This window comes from Pseudorasbora parva, chromosome 3, assembly GCF_024679245.1.
Source record: "Pseudorasbora parva isolate DD20220531a chromosome 3, ASM2467924v1, whole genome shotgun sequence".
NCBI lineage: Eukaryota > Metazoa > Chordata > Actinopteri > Cypriniformes > Gobionidae > Pseudorasbora > Pseudorasbora parva.
The window spans coordinates 23034649-23052285 of record NC_090174.1 but is presented as its reverse complement, the minus strand read 5'-3'; the positions used below and the strand labels follow the sequence as shown (position 1 = coordinate 23052285).

Here is a 17637-nt window from a genome sequence, read left to right as displayed (position 1 = left end):
CTAACCAGAGCTGTTCGGACCAATCAATTTTACAACACCGGCAAAGATCGTTTACACTCATCTTCTACTTCTTCCAGCGTGCATGCAGTTAAGTTCTGGTGACAACTATGCGTCGGTCATCACTAACTCCGTTGCTTTGATTGGTTGTGGGTCTATCCAATTTATTTTCTATTCTGTTTTGGTTGAAACATGCCCGATAATAACAGCCCAATGGAGCAGCAGACTCATATTCTTACTAGAATCTGAGTATGATGAAGTCAGGCTAAAGTTGGCCATGTGAATTTGTCACACTGTCCCACAGAAAGCTGCTTGGTTTGAAAGTGACTTTGGTGTGAGCTATCTTCATACCTCGCTTCACTTATAATGAACAGTGGACCATTTGTGCTAATGTGACCTCACCTTTTCACTTGTTTGCAAGGTGTTTTTATGCAGTAGGTTATGGAGCAATAAACAGCATGCATTTAATGTGGCATTTTTAATGCTGCTTGTAGTTAGGCCTATTTTATTTATTGTTAGTATGTAAGGGTTACTTCAGTGATTTAGCATTAAGCTTTGTATTTAAACTGGGTCATAATGTTGTAGAAATGTGAAATTATTTTTGAATTTAGTGCCTTCTAGACTGAGAAAAGACAGAAAATGTATTTTTGTCTCCTGGTGATGAAAGAGAACAACGGTAAGAAACAACCAATCAGAGCCAGGAGGAGTGTCTTAGCAGTGTCAATCAAGCTTGTGTGCGCTGATCACACCCCTCTCATGCACAGCGCGGGTACAGGCACTTTCAAATTCAAGATTACCGGTGTGCGGGAACTTTGTTTATGGCGGACAAACAATTCAAACCTGCTCATGAAATAAAGACGGTAAATGGAAAAAGACAGCTGACGATGATAAAAGACTAAAATAAATAATTAGTTAAATAGCCCGAAATAAAACGAAGGTAAATATCGGAGCGGCTTTTCCGAGGTGGAGGAAACTAACGTTACGTGTCCTGAAAGAATTAAAAACCGATGCGGAGTTAGCCACATTTCTGCTTGACAAGTAAGTATCCCTGCTTGATTTGTTTCATTCGTCGAAGTCGCTGTGGGTGTGAATTCCTTGTCGGAGCTCATTGACTAAAACTCTAGCCGCATAACATACAGATAAAATGTCACGCACAACTATTGAACTAAGCAACTATTGAAACCTACTAATTCACTGGCTCGTCATGTTGCTGAAATAATGTACTAGCAAACCTTATTTAACATTACATATTGATAGAACAATTACTTACATACTGTAATGTAAGTTACCGTTATATTATCTTACTAGCTATTTATTACTTATAGAAATAGTGCAACGTCATATAGTTACATTACATGTATTGCAAAATACGTAATGTTTTGAGGACCAATTTTGTGGTCAAAGTATGGGCAGGCCATAATCAATGTAAATCATATTGTTAATGTTTCATCCACACCAGTGAGTGTATTTATTTGCCGGTAGCCCTGCTTGCTTACTAGCCTGTGAGTTCAAGCCAAGGGGGTCCCACTGGTTGCAAGGGGGAGTGACCTGTGAGTTTGTGCTTGTTCAAATTTTCAGGCTGTCAACATTTTCTAAAAACTCACTACTGCAGCTTTAAATTGCTTTGGGATAATGCAAGTACACAAGTCAACAAAATATATTGTTCTAGTTTTAATTAATTTGTAAAAAAAATAAAATAAAATAAAAATAGAAAGAAAGAAGAAGAAATAGAAAAGAAGAAATGGAAAAAAATATAACATGTTTCCATGGAATAAATTCCATGGAATTGTAACTTTTCTTTTACTGCAACTTGACCTGTCAGGTGCCTGCTGTGTTTAGAGTGATGCGCTGTAGCGCGCATCGCCCCGCCCCGCCCCGTCATTAAAATATCTGCATCGCCCTGCCCCTTCATTAAGATCTGCGAGTCGTTCCGCCCGCGCTTTCTATCGCCCACTCATTAAAAGCTGCGCTCAGCCTCAAGGTGAAAGTGAATCTCTGCGAGAGAGACAGAGAGGCGCTGTCTCTTTAAGAGGATGCCAAAGCCGATTACATCTGAGCTCAACAGTGATTCTCTCTCTCTCCGTCTGTCCACTACTACTGCTTATTTTGCTGTACTACATGAGCTGAACGCGTTGACTGACAGTGTTGTTCGTCGGGGTTGAAACTTTTCTTCAGGCCAGAATGGATTGGGCTCCGAGCTCGTTTGGATGAGCAGTGCGCTTCAGCTCGGCAACTTTCCCGTGCACATTTCTCCAAACATCGTAGGTGGAAAGTTAAAATCACATGGGATATGGTGACAAACAAGTGAACACATATTAAACCAAGACGGAAAATGCAGAAGAGTGTTCGGTACAATGAGGGACACGCTCTGTATCTCTCCATTATCGCGCGTAAAGAGGGCACCAAGCGAGGCTATCTCAGCAAGAAGACCACAGAAAACAGCAAATGGCATGAGAAGTTTTTTGCACTTTATCAGAATGTTTTATTTTACTTCGACACCGACCAGAGCGCTCGACCATCAGGGATTTATCTTCTGGAAGGATGCACATGTGAACGAGTCCCTGCGCCCAAGGTGTCCACTGTTGGCAAAGACACACTTGAAAAGCTGGTGAGTTTCTTCAACATATCAGTACGAATTATGAGGGATTTGGGAAACTGACCACTCTAAGGTTACTCAAGTGAAGTCAAAACAAACAGATGGTTGTCTTAAAATATGTATTCATTTCACATAAAAGTATATTCGACTGTCTTTAAAGACAAAAGTTGAATTACAAGTTGGTCGGAGCGCACTAGTATACGCTCGTGGACAGAAGTCGCGTTCGCCTGATGTGGTAGCCATAGCAACAGCACGCTGCTTTATCGCTTTCAATTAGGATGTGTATCAATACAATACATACTGTACGTTTACCATATATATCTAGATATCTCAAAAAAACATATAGCGTTCTGGAAACGTTTTTAGAAGTCGACGCTTAGCTAACTGTCCAAAATAGGTGGAGCATCCACAACTCGTGCCCTAAAATTACAGACTGATGCCTTTTAAAACTCGTAACCCCTTAAAGTAATTGAATAATTTTCACATTATATGTAACCACAATTATAAAAATGCTGGAAAGGAAAATATGTCCCTTTTTTTTTTTTTTTTTTTTTTGTAAGTTGAGAAAGAAATCTAAAGGAATATAGCCCCCCTAATCATAAATCTGAAATTCATCGCACTGTTCTGCTCATAATGTTAATAAAGGGGGAGAGGGGGAGCGGGGGGGGGGGGGGGAGAAAACCGTCGACAACGTGTAGCAAATATCTAATTGATCATTACAAATGTCTCTTTAATGCATTACTTCTTTGTGAAAACCTGTTGCATTGGACACTCCAAGTCCTCATTTGAATGATTCGAGCAGTGCGGAAACGTGACCACGATGTAATGCATTAAATTAATGAGATGATCACATCCAGAGGACCCCGATACAATCTATAATGTCTCGGGATGTCTTTTTTAGCATGTGTGAGAAGTATTATTTGAATTTACATGAGGTTCTGGCAAATAAATGTGGTTGAAACATTTTATCATGCACAAATGTTCATTTTCTGCTTATGCGGTGGTCTGCTGATGTCATAAAAATATGTCACTGATGTCAGAGCTTTAGAGGCTCCCTGTTCAACAGGTGCAGTCTGTTGCCTCAGCACAGAACAAAAATATGTATGCAAGTGTCAAAAAAGCATCGCAAGTCATGCCTATTATAGAAATATCCCAGCGCTATAACCACCTATCATTTGGTTAACACTTTCATCTGCTGATAAATCTGTCACAGGTACAAATTTGCAGTTGCATTCATACAATAGCCTACGCTGCAAAATATTTTCAGTCATCATTTATGTAAACACATTTAGTTACACATAGTTTTTATCTCATGTGAAATGATTCAGACCTTACTCTCTTTTTTTTAATAACTAAAACACATTTTCTGATTATGGAACCCAACTATAAAGTGATTCTCTTGAAAATGAGTGTTTGCGTGTCTGTTATTATATCAGTTTTGAGGTAGTCCAAACATTGACCGCTGGCATAGGTCTCCCTATAGCAGTTTAGGAAGATTTTTTTTCTTCCCTTTGCGCACAAAAATATATTACATCAGAATGGCAGAAATAGGGTCTTTGCTGCCAATTTGTGCAGCACACCAGCTAAACCTTCACCTCTTGGTTAAAAAAAAAACAGCAACACATGCTCTGCGACTGTGATGCAAGTAAAGACTATTGGCTTCTTCTTTTTTTTCTTTCTTTTTTTTGAACGGATAAACCATTTGAGATGTCAAGGTAAGTTCATATGTCCTTAGATTGTGTCTTTTCAGAAGTAATTGATTTTGGCCTAATTATGAACTTTTCTTTTATACTGTAATTTAAATGTTTTATTGTGAATCCTTGGTAGCATTTAGAATGGACTGAATCAGATGTTTGAGCTTCAATTAACCATCTAACCATTAACTCTCTAAACTGCTGATGAGTTAATAAAATCTGTTATTGATTTCATGTTGCAGTTGCCAAAGATCAATACACTCTTAAAGATAAAGGTTCTTTATTGGCATGCATGGTTCCATGAAGAACATTTAACCTGTCCATAGTACAAAAGGTTCTTTATGGGGGGAAAAGGTTCTTTAGATTTTTAAAATGTTGTTTAAACTAAGAAAAAAATAGTTATTTTATGAACTGTTCACTGAAAGGTTGTTAAAGAGATAGTTCAATTGGAGTTGTATTAAAAAAGTCCTGACTCTTTCAAGCTTTATAATGGCAGTGACTTGTTGGTTCCTCCATAAAAGTGCATCTGTCCATCATAACTGTTCCACACAGCTTTAGGGGGTTAATAAAGGCCTTCTGAAGCGAAGTGGCGCATTTGTATAATAAAAATATCCATTTTAAAATGGTCATGAACTGAGAAATCAACTTTCCCTTAAAGGTCCTGTTCTTCGCGATTCCATCGTTCAAACTTTAGTTAGTGTGAAATGTTGCTGTTAGAGCATAAATAATACCTGTAAAATTATAAAGCTCAAAGTTCAATGCCAAGTGAGATATTTTATTTAACAGAATTTCCATTTGAAAGCCTACAGCGAACGGCCGGTTTGGACAACACCCCTGCACTTCCTTGCTTGAATGACGTCACTAGAACCGTTTGTTGACTAACCCTCCGCCCACAAGAACACGCAAAATAGGGGGCGTGGTCTAGTTGCTCTCCCACGTGGAGAAGAGCACGCATTCAGCGCTTGCATCTCCGCGTTATGGTAAGAGGCGGGACCTTTCTGGGCAAAGTTCGCTAAGCTGCTGTCCAATCACAACACGGGAAGCGCTGGCCCAATCAGAACTCGTTACGTGTTTCTGTAGGAGGGACTTCATAGAACAAGGAAATCATCAGGCCGTTTTTAGGACAGAGGAAACAGCGCTGTACAGATAAGTAAATTGTAATACCGTGTTTTTTTACACGCAAAACATGAACCAATGTTATAGTGCACACTGTAAACAATTAAAGCTTCAAAAATACACGAAGAACGGGACCTTTAAGCTTTTGATGTATAAAAGGTCATGCTAATATAAAAAAATATCCTGTAAGTTTCAGAGCTTAAAACTTAATTGTTAGTCAAAGAAAAGGTTTTATTCTGTAGCCCACCGACTCGTGTCCGACATGTTATAGATAAATAACACAGGCCTACCTTGTTCTAAACCGGATTGAACTTCCAATCAATACATATTCAGCAGCTTCATTCGGATTCCAGTATTATGAATGCATGGATGAACTTTATTTTTAATGAATATCCAGCTAACGTGGGGAAGACATTGTGCGTTTCCTCCTTCATTTCACCACGGATTTGTTTGTAAACAAGAGGCTGGATTTGCAGACAGGATGAGATCACATGAATGAATGAAGCAACACACTAATGTAAGTAAAACAAAATATATATATATTTTAAAATGTGAAAGTGTTGCATTGTTACGGATCGTTTTATATCTATTGATTTGTGTACGTGTCTAACTGAACATAACCTAGCACAATGTCACAGGCTGGAGAATCCTTTATTTGAGGTGTTGTTGGTTAATTGTGCTGCAATTTGTGATCAGACTGGGCCAGGGCTCGCAAAGCCCACTGACTCTGCAGTGAGGCTTGTGCATGTGTGTGTGAGATGCACGGTTCACAGTTATATCCACCGATCGGACGGGCCAAGTTGTAAAAAAATAACATTCCAGTTAATTGCAGGTGGATGAGAGATAAATCATTGTGTTTGTTTGATAAAAAAAAAATGTGTGTGCCCTGTGGGACGAATCATTCCGGTTGCTGTTTTCCCACATGCTTACTGAGGGGGGAGCTGAAGCTCATTATAATATGCAAATCACTGCGTTTACTAAGGCTTCAGTGCGGAATGCCCATAAAAAACGAGTGTAACATGAGAGAGGCTCAACACCAGGGTAGAAAATAGCCTGTTACTTATTCATTTTGATGTTTTTGAATGTAAAAACCACACAGACTTAATAAGTTGACCTCAGACAACAGTATAAAATCCTTTGTAAAAAGCCAGTTCATGACCCCTTTAAAACTTTAGGGACTAAAATAACTATCTTCCGGCAGTCAGCGGTATGCAGGTCGACTTACGGCGAAAGAGTAATCCCCTGACGCAATGTACGGGAGCATTGCAAGCTTTGACATCTCTCCTATAGGGTGGGGCTGGGTAACAAACTCAAGCCCCTCTTCCCTTATATCGAAATCCTCCGACATTTCTCTTAAAAAAAAATCTTGTTTTAGACTTCTAATTCATGACGGGTGTTTTGTTTTTGCTCTATCCTCTGCGTTTTTGCGTTCGTCAGTACGTATGCATCAAGGGTTCAATGGTCAAAGCAAGGGTTACTCTTTCTAAATGCTTCTTCTATGGCATTTATTTTAAGAGTGGTCATGTCTTTAGTTTTGCTTCTTTTGCTTGTTAATGTTGCTGTGAACTTTTATTGATCAAATGTATATCTCATGTTAGCTTTCAATGTCTTTAAGTTTGTGGAAAACCAGCCAAAATGTTTTAGACTTTTATTTTTAGACACTTTCAGACACATGACAGGAAAAAGATTTGTGCAGTATCCCCAGTTGTATATTGCTTTGAATATTACGCACTGTTCAAACAGAAATTAGATGACTTCTAATCTACAGACATCATGTAGGCCTATAGTTCTCTTACAACGTGAATGTAGTTAACAGGGTGCATATTTGTAGCTTATATCGACTCTGCTCTGTGAGAACACAGTTAGAAATCCTCTCTCAATCACACACCCACAGACTCCCACACGACTGCATATAAGAATGCACACTCTCTCCCACAGACAACTAAAAAGACACAAAGGAATACATGTGGGCTAGTCTATAAAGAGTATACAGGTGTAGAAGCCATCAATAGGGATACTGGAAGTCCTTTGGGGAGAAAAAACCCCAGTGGAATAGAAATGTGAACCTACTAAAAACATTTACAAATAAATGTTTTCAGCTCTGCCATAACCGATGATCAAAATGCATTTCCCACTGGTTAAAAGAAATAGAAATGACTGTTTTTGATGAGCAAAGAATACAGATTTAATAGAAATGTGTAGGTGGAGATTTCCAGCTGATTATTTGAAACATAAAGCCAACACTAATGTCTCCATAGTCAATGAAAACCTTCCTGTGCCTGACTGATTTTATTTGTGTAATCTTATGAAGTCCAAGACTCTTTTTACAATGCCAGATTTCTAAGGATAGGACATTTGCCAAATACGGCCAATAAAAGGCCTTAAACTTGTAAAGGCCTTGAAACAATCAGACATCATGATGTGATTTTGGGTCTTTTGTTGTTACGAGACCTTTTGTATTAACTGCCTTAATGAAAGATTAATTACATCAACACAGAAAGTATATGAGACAATAAAACACTTCGTGAGGCTAGCTCATGAAGTGCTTAGGAACGGACATAAATTATAAATACTGTATTCCCACTTATGTCGTGTCCTGGATCGATGTCATAATCTTTTCATTTCTAAATTAATAATCACCTTAGAGCAACAACAGATATGATGCATTTGTATGTATTTTATGAGGGAAGCTGATTTTTGGATTGCTAAAGCTGGATAGTTGATTCTGTGGATATCCTATTGATGATTTCAGATTGAAATGACAGTTTGTGCGTTTAGTATGAATAATGCAACATGAAATTGGATTACAGTGGTAAAACCTTTACTGTTTTTCTCAAGATGGCCATATGCACATTAAATGCTGATAATACCATTTTTATTTTTATTTTATTTTATTTTATAATTGACATATTGTTAATTCATTTACTCACCCTTATTTAAGGAGATGATTAGCTGAATGCCTTGACTGTTCTTTTCCATATAAATAAAGTAATGGTGACCAGATTCTAAAAATAAAGGTTCTTTATTGGCATTTGTGGTTCCATGAAGAACCTTTAACATCCATAGAAGCTTTTCATAACACAAAAGGTTCTTTATAGTGGAAAAAGTTTCTTCAGATTATTAAATGTGCTTCACATTAAGAAAAATGTTCACCAAAAGCTTCTTTGGGGGAAGCAAAATGGTTCTTCTAAGGTATCATTGAACACTTCACCATGGAACCTTTATTTTAAGTGCCTGCATACAGTTAGAAAGCAAAATTGTGAGTAAATAATTGCTTACCTTTTGGACTGTGCTGTACACAAAGCTATTTTTGTGGCTTTAGAAGGCTTAGAATAGAGCACATCTGGGGCCTGTTGCATAAACTGCTTAGACTAGTCTTAAAAGTCATATTTTAGGTCCTAACTTTTTAAAGTCAGTTACATAAAAAGGCAGACTGTTCTAGTTTGAATTGGAAAAGTAAGACTAATTACCTCTTAACAAAGTGATAATTGGTCAAACTACTTCTTAAAGGACTCCGGCGAATTTTTAAGTTTATCTTGATCGTTATATCTTTGTGAGTACAGTCTATAGAAAAAAAAAACGAACCAGATTGGTGCTTGCAACGCGGAGTTATTACAGTTAATGCCCAGACCACCCACTCACCTAAAACGGCAGCTTTGGGGGCATGCACGTAAAGGGTGTCTTTGTGCCTCTTAACAGACACAAAATGCAATTAAAATGTCTGTCCAACATGAACAGGTCCCTTACATGACAACAAGATGCGTTTAGCCACTTAGCCACTGTTTAAATTCACCTGTTTTAGCCAGCTAGCTGTGTCTCACGCTGAAGTCCCGTGGGAACGCAGCGGTAGCCGGAAAGTCGAGAAGAGCATCGTGTTTATGAAGAGGCTCTGTTCATCGGCTCGTCGGTCCTCAGTATTGAACGTGTCCGAGAGAAATAGTTTACCATTCTGTACTGCTGATCCGATGAGGGCCGCTGCTCGTTCAGTTACTCGCTCATGCTCAGTTTCAGCGGCTTGTGAGTTTCAAAACATGACTCAGTTCAGTGAACGGTTGGAGTTACAACATATAATTCAAGACATTAGTTTATTTATATTCGGAGGGACTGTCACTCATGTCAGAAAGTGAGCAACTAAAATAACGTGTGTGGTCAGCGCTGATTTGAGACTCGAACTGTTTAGAACGATTTGGTCCGATTTGGGGAACTGGTTCGCCTGGTTCACTAAAAAGAACCGGTTAAAGAGAACGATTCGTTCGTGACCGGACATCACTAGAGTGATGATCCGATCGGGCTCACGAGTGAAGAAGAAATTGTTCGCTTTGTGCCTTTCCGAATTGTAAAAATTTGCAGCGAACACTTGACTAACTTACACAGTCACAACACAGCCGGGCCGGTTGAAGAAAAATGCCATTCCGTGGTTAAAGACGAGTGCAGCCACTGTGGAGGTAATGTAAACTTTATTTATCCTTCCATTTGGGCACACCCGGCTTGAGGAAAGATGTGCAGTAATTTAAAATAATCTTGCTTTACACACACATCACGCTCTTACCAACTGGATTGCCTTTTTTCCGGCTACCGCTGCATTCTCACGGGACTTCAGCGCGAGACACAGCTAGACACAGCGAGACAGCTTCAGCGCGACCTAGTATTGAGTGCATAACTGAACATAATTATCTGAAGTTTGACTTTTTTTGTATTAAAAACACTTTTCTTTTATTGATCGGATGAAATATGCTAATTCTTTGAGATGGGTTTTCATGAGCTGTATGTCAAAATCATCAGTATTAAAACAATAAAAGACCTGAAATATTTCAGTTGGTGTGCAATGAATCTAAAATATATGAAAGTTTAATTTTTATCATTACATTATGGAAAATAATGAACTGTATCACAATATGCAAATTTTTTGAGAAGGACCTGTATAACTCCGTATATTTTATTCGCCTGAAAGAAGAATGTCATATTTACCTATTGTGAGATTTTTAAGTCAAAATTGTGAGATATAAACTCGCAATTATAAAGGGAAAAAGCCTGAATTGCGCAATTGTGAGATTAAAAAGTCACAATTATCTTTAAAAGTCCCCCTTTCGTCAAAAAAATTCCATCATGCCTTAAAATAACTTGAATGTACTCTACAGCCTTGCTTCATTTACTAATAGGCGGATCCGTGATTATGTAAATGAGCCCTGTCTCCACTCACTCACACCATTTCAGTGTTAACTTTAACTCAAGTAACTGCAAGCATTGGTCAAAAAGGGTATTGCGTTTTACAACATCAAACACATAACATTAATTAATATGATTAGCCTTTTGCTTGACTACCTTATCAAACAGCTAATTATGTGTTGCTAATGTTACACGTTCTCGTTCGCCGTCTGCCTTGTGAAAAACAGTATCCTTAGAAACGCTTTGAATAACATAAAATGTCAGTGGAGAAAGGTATCATAACATCATAATATACATCATGCCCATAATTAACCTGCTATATTGTACTTGATTTTTCATATCAACAAAAAATGTACTGGGATAACCTGGCTTCTCTTGAGACTCCCCTGCTTCTAAAAATACAAAAGGTAGTTTGTGATGTCAGAAACACCAGATTTCATACTGTGTTTTTGAGATTGTCTTTGGTTGACTGGAGTTTTAAGGAGAAAATACTCAGCAATGCTGTTGACTTAAGCATATTAAAAACACCACATAGATAAACACCATTAAAAACGTGATTCTCACCACAGGGGGGCTTTAAATAATTGTATTCTGTGGCGGAAACAAGCCTCCATAGGTTATTGATATTATTGTGCTGCTATTACAGATAATGTTGAGAATGATTTAAACCACAAAGCCTGTGTCTCTAAGCAGTGATATCTCATTTATTATTGATCGTTTTACATGGTGAGTGTATCCAATCTTTGTTATTAATGTTGTTGGTGTTGTTAGACACATTATGTGTTAGAAGTGTTTGAAAAGGACTCATTCCAAAAGTACTCGGAGAACCACTCACCAATAAGTTTGTATATAATCCTCCTACAATGTCTGTGGCTCTGCTTGTCTGAAAGTAGACTTTTATGTTTAATTTGCAGGACTGGCATAATCCAATCACCGCGGTTTTGCCAAGTAAGACATGTTCTTGGGTCGACTTTGTGTTGATCTTGGAACAAGAATCTTCGAAAATGTTGTCCTACCACTAACCTTAACCCTACCTATAAATTATCCATAAAATCAGAGGGAATGGATGTAGAAGCACATAACCTTGGTTGTAAGCCTAAACTGTAAACTTGTCCCTCAAATCTGAAGGGTTACTTGGAACATGTTTCCAGAATCAACAAAGATGTTGCTCCTGAAACATGTTGTACTTGGTGAAAAACCGTTTACCACTACATGTAGATAATTCATCATTTCCAGCAGAAAAAAACAAACAAAACAAAAACACAGGAAGATTAGGTTTGCTCTTGTAAAATTAGCAGGTAAAGAGTTATAGAAAGATGAAAAGGAAAGGTGTATGGAGTCAGTTTAAGCTGCTCAAACAGACACCAGTCTAAATCTCTGAATTTTGATGCAGTTATACTAACTAAATTAGTTTAGTGTAGTTTTGAAGATTGAGGAAGAATCAAAATTACGTTTTTCCAGAAAACTCTAAATCCCATCATTCTTCCACCACTTTTATATGGATCTTCAAAACTGTCATGAGCTTTTTTTTTACTGAGTACAGAAGTCACATGGATCGAGATTGTTACACTGGACAATATACAGGACATCTTGAGACTTTGGATGGAAATCTGATAGTTTATTCAGATTTATGTCAAATTAATTATTTTATTGGAAACGTTTTCCTTTTATAACTTGTTTTGGGTTTAGTTAAATCTAAAGCAGTTACATGCGAGCTCAAGGTTATGCGTCATCACTGCAGTTGAAGTCTGACTGCGTTCTCATAATGCAGTGGAAGTATGTGTTGATCTCTCAGCAAACATTAGTTTGATCGATGCAATAATGTTAATGTATTTGGCAACATTGGCGTTAATGCTTTTAAAACTAAAGTGGCACACACCCTAAATGTGTCAAATCAAGATGTTTTCTATCTTTATTATTAGACACCTGACATTTGTTTGTTTTTCCAATTAGGGAAAATGCATACTTAAGAAAATCCCACATAATTCCCAGCAGAGCATTGGATGGATGTGGTGTGGTATGGGAAAAAGTAAAGTAGTCCTGACATTTCTACTGCACTGCAATTTCCGCTATGACCTGTTTTATTGTTTTAATGGCTCTGTTCAGGCCCGGATAGCGCACAATAATATTTTTTACAGCATGATATAATAAACACACCTAAGATAATGAGGCAGTGATCATACTTTCTAAAATGGAAAATGTTGGAAAAACAAGCAGGTGTTTCTGATATAGCCGATACTGTGCTCCATAATTTGCAAAGTAAGACAAAACATGTGGAATGTGACACCTGTGTTTATTATTATTATTATTATTATTATTATTATTATTATTATTATTATTATTATTATTATTATTATTTTGCATTTAGTCCCAGCCTGTTTTGTTTAGTCTTTTTTTGTAAGTTTTGTTGTTGTTGTAAGTTTTACAAAAACAGTCAACAGTATATTCTTCTGCTTTCTGAGACATACACTTTTTTATTAAAAAACCCCCCACTGAAATTCTTTAAATATTATTTTTAACATACTCTTTTCAATTTATTTTCCAATGCAGAAGTAAGCTAAAAGCTAGATTAAGTATAATCTCTGAATTGTAAATAATATCTGTGCCCAAAAGATTGTAATGGTGGAAAATCTAATTTATAAATGTATTTGATGTAATATTCATATTTTAAAAATATATATGATCACACTTTTGATTCTCACTAACTAACCATTAACTGAATTTTGCCTCAATAAACTCCTAATTACCGCTTATTAGTTATGGAACACTGTAAAAAAATATTTTTAAAAAAAGTGACCTGGTTGCCTTAAAATTTTGAGTTCATTGAAATAAAAAATTTGAGTTAATACAATGAACATTTTTTTGAGGTTCGACAACCTTTATTAAAATATTATTAAAAGATTTTGTATTGGGTAATTGTGTGTGTTTTATTTGTGATGACGCAGTGAAACATGCCAAATAGTGCTATTTTCATGATTTATCAAACATTTTTATGTGGTTCAGATACAATAATATTTGGAGTTTCTATTTATTGAACTAATTTCCTTCATTGTATCAACTCACATTTTTTATTTCAATAAAATCAAAATTTTAATGCAACCAGGTTACTTACTTTTTTTTAAAGGGTAAAAAAAGTTTTTTTTTTAAAGTGTTAGCTTAGCCACATGCTAACACCATGACCCTAAAAGGGTATGCGTTGACGTCACTTTCCCGCCAGAATACGCCCCTTCAGCCGGACTGAGTGTTAGAAAGGCTGCTGCATGACTGGAGTTTATAGGAGAAAATGAGAAAACTTGAGTAAAACGAACGATTGTCAGTTTTAAACTAAATGTTGGACTCGATATAGTGTTCCTTACAACTTACCAAAGATCCAATGACCCATGAATATTGACATGCAGCCAGGAATCGTATTTCCTGACATTTATATGTGCCTGATTTCGATGCCGGAGAAATACATTTAGCACTGACATGAAATTTGCCTGTGAACACTTTATATAATATAGTTAGGTCTAAATCAGGTATAAATTATATATACCGTATAATTTATCATTTATATCAATGTTATATATTGTCATACCATCCAGCTCTAAAACTTGTATAGTTTTTTTGACCGTATTTATTAAAAAAATCGAATTATACAGAATATACAATGGTAAATATTTAATTGATGAATTGTCAATTCAAATAGGGTATGATTTTTACATTCAGCCAAATTCCAAATTCAGCATATTGATACAAAACAATAACTGCAAATCCACCTTTCACTGCCTTATAGTTTCTGTGAATTGAATGTGGTCCATGAATGTGGTTGCGAGTTATAAAGTCATAATTCTGAGATATAAACTCGCAATTGCGTGATATAAAGTCATAATTCTGACTTTATTTCTCAGTCAGAATTCTGACTTTATAACTTGCAATTGTGAGAAAAAAAGTCCGAATTGTGACTTTATATCGCACAATTGCAGTGGAGTGGAATTCTGTATAAACCCTCTGTATAAAAAAAGATGTGATATCTGTGCAGAAAAAAACAACAACAAAAAACAATTGCGAGTTTATATCTCAGAATTTGGACTTTATAACTCACAATTGGGAGAAAAAAAGTCTGAATTCTGAGATAAAATTTGCTGCAATTACTCTTTTTATTTTTTTATTTAAAGATATTTATTTATTTATTTTTCTCCATAGACTTGTGAGCTTGAAAAACCAAACTCTGGTCAGGCCAATCACATCGTGTATAGAGTCGGTGGGCGGAGCTTAACATAATGAAGGCAGAGTTGCGGAGGTTCTGCGTGCTTCTTGTAAACAAAGAAGCTGGCGAATGGTGATCTTTGAATCGGCTTTAGCCACGACTCTGGAAGACTTGGAGTTAAGCTTCTCTTTGAGAAAAGAACAAAGAATGACACTGAAATCATTCTTAAGAAAGGAAGATGTGTTCTGAGTAATCCAATTGCGTGCAGAGGGAATTTGAACGACAACCTTTAATCCCGCCTCTCGGATTGAGCCAATAAGTGCTGATCAATAAGTGCTGCCTAGTCCACGGTTTTCTCGCGGAATTGGACTGCTTAAATACAGTTGCCATGGGCTATTTTTCATATCCACGGGTTAAAGTGACACTATGTTATATTTAGCCCCGGAAATGCTAATTTTAGCAGGGAACCCTGCCAAAAAACAAATATTTTACCCCCGAATGCATTTTTAAAAAAACCAGGGAACACCCCCCCCCCCACCCCCCAATTGGGTGGGTTTTGTTCTAATATATGCTGAGCCATGACTATCACAGCCAGGATGATATTAGATTATACATTTGCTCTCTTGACTGCAGTTAGTAATAACATTAAAGAACCGCTGCTGGCCGTCTCATTAACGTTGACATCCGAGTGGGAATTATGTCATCCTTCTGGTAGGATACGCACAGCTGGACGTGATGCGTGTGTGTTGTTGATACAACATAATAAGCATAATGCCTCTGCTAAATACATTTTTTTTTTTATCAAGTATCCTTGTATTATATGGTAAATATTTCTAACTGTGACCAAATAGATGTAGAAAAGTCTAGACACAACAAAGTCTCAGGAAGGGGGTAATTGTTGTTCTCAAAAGTACAAGATAAGAGAACGGGGCAAAATGTTTGTCTGGTTGCTCTGGTGCAGACACTTAACATCACAGAGCAGTATTTCTTTTTAATTTGCACCACATTTCAACATATCTTAGTAGTAAAGCAGCTGCTATTATTGAACATCTTCTGTTAATTATTCATATTAAGAGGCTATTTCCAGGTCCATGACCACCATTCCTTTTCTTCCTCGCATCTTGTGTAAGCTCATCCATCTTCACACAAAAGCAGATGATCTCAAATTCATACACTTTTAATGTATGAAATTTATCACACCCCATGACAGTTCCAACACTATGGCGCCTTGAGAATTATCATTACCATTAGCATCGGAAGAACGAGATCAGACACAATGTGAATCTTTTCCAATTATACTGATGTGTTTCAGCATTAAATTACAGTATTTTCTCTCAGTGAAAGTTATTTTGTCCCTGTGTTCCTCATTACTGAAACGTCTCATGAGGACATCTTTCAGCGCAAGATGTTATATTTTCACTAGATTAAGGGGAGAGATGGGGAAACTTATTCCCCAGTTTAGCTTTGATTATTGGCTTTAGCAATGAGATCTAGATGGGAAGCTTTAAAATGACAGGTCCCCCTTGTTTCAGGATGTAAAACCTGCTGTTTTGTTGCTTTGTTATTGCATCTCTGTTTTAATTCAGGTTTTTTCATTAAGAGACATTTTTGGTTGGCACTGGTCATGTGGCAGTGCTTTCAGGATGACATAAATAGTTAACAATAAAACATCTAATGTTTTCAAATGAAAGTTTTTAATAAAAAAAAAAATGTAATGTAAAAGTGATTCATAACTCGCAATTGAGAGTTTATATCCAGCGTCATATCACACATACATTTACATAGACACTGAAAGCACTAAAACGAATCCTTATTTATGAAGATTAAAATCGTAACATAACTATTTTGATTTTATTGTATTCAGTTGTCATATCAATGATATTTGTTTACTCATTTTGTATATTGTTAATATACAAATTATATATATGATAACAATTGATAACAATATGATAACAAATAACGTTTTGCTCTGTTCTGTGTGGATTTTGCTGCAACCTTGTTTCAAAAGATTACATCATAAACAAGACTACACTTAAAAACCTTAAAATGAATATCATTTTGGTGACACAATTTAAGGTGTCCTTTTCACAGTTTAATGATATATTAAAGATCAGACCAGATCAATATTCTAGTTTAATACTCCTCATATTAGTTTGGGACTACACTATTGGATGAGATGGACGATGACATCACTGTTTTCATTCCAGAGTTGCTTTTGATGAATTGAACTTATTCCATAATTGAAACTTTACACAGTTATCGAACCAAACTGAATCAACACTGAGCTGATATCAACTGAATAATGACTGTTTACTATTGCAGAGCTGCTTTACAGCAGAATTGAATTCTGTTTGACTCGTTCATCTTTGAATCATTATTTTCCTGTTATCACTGTAAAGCTGCTTAAAAAAAAATCTGTATTGCATAAAGCACTATATAAATAAAGGTGACTTGACTATTTAGCTGACCTAACTCAGATGTTCAACCAACATGTTTGAACAGTCATTTTTGCAGTTCCTAATGGTGACACAGAAATTACACATAAATCCTTCAAGGAAATGGTTTTGCTTGTAATATTTGTAGAGTGAGAACAAAGTAAAAATCAATCCAATTCACACATTCACCCGCACAATCAACACTCTTATAACACTCTTACTCTCCCATAATTTAGCCGTAAGACTGTAAGTGTCGGACATTAATCAAACAGGAAAAGGTTCATGAATACTTCATCAGTACTGGTCCTGAGGCATAATTGTTCTGGTACATTTTGCTTGTGACTCCACTCCCAATCACTGACAAGTGGCAAGTGGTTTATATATATACACCCATATATAGGGTGTATATACACCCAATGTATATAGGGTGTATGTATATAAACC

The 17637-nt window shown here is 36.5% G+C and overlaps 1 protein-coding gene across 3 annotated transcripts in view; it reads left to right on the top strand.

The window, feature by feature from the left end:
• The first annotated feature begins 1972 nt into the window (after nt 1–1972).
• rasgrf2b (Ras protein-specific guanine nucleotide-releasing factor 2b) overlaps nt 1973–17637 on the top strand; it is a 92336-nt gene continuing 76671 nt past the window's right edge. For all 3 annotated transcript variants that reach the window (XM_067438179.1, XM_067438178.1, XM_067438180.1), the window contains exon 1: nt 1973–2605. In XM_067438179.1, coding sequence (XP_067294280.1) covers nt 2330–2605 — 276 coding nt within the window. In that variant the 5' untranslated portion in view covers nt 1973–2329. The remainder of the gene's footprint in view (nt 2606–17637) is intronic.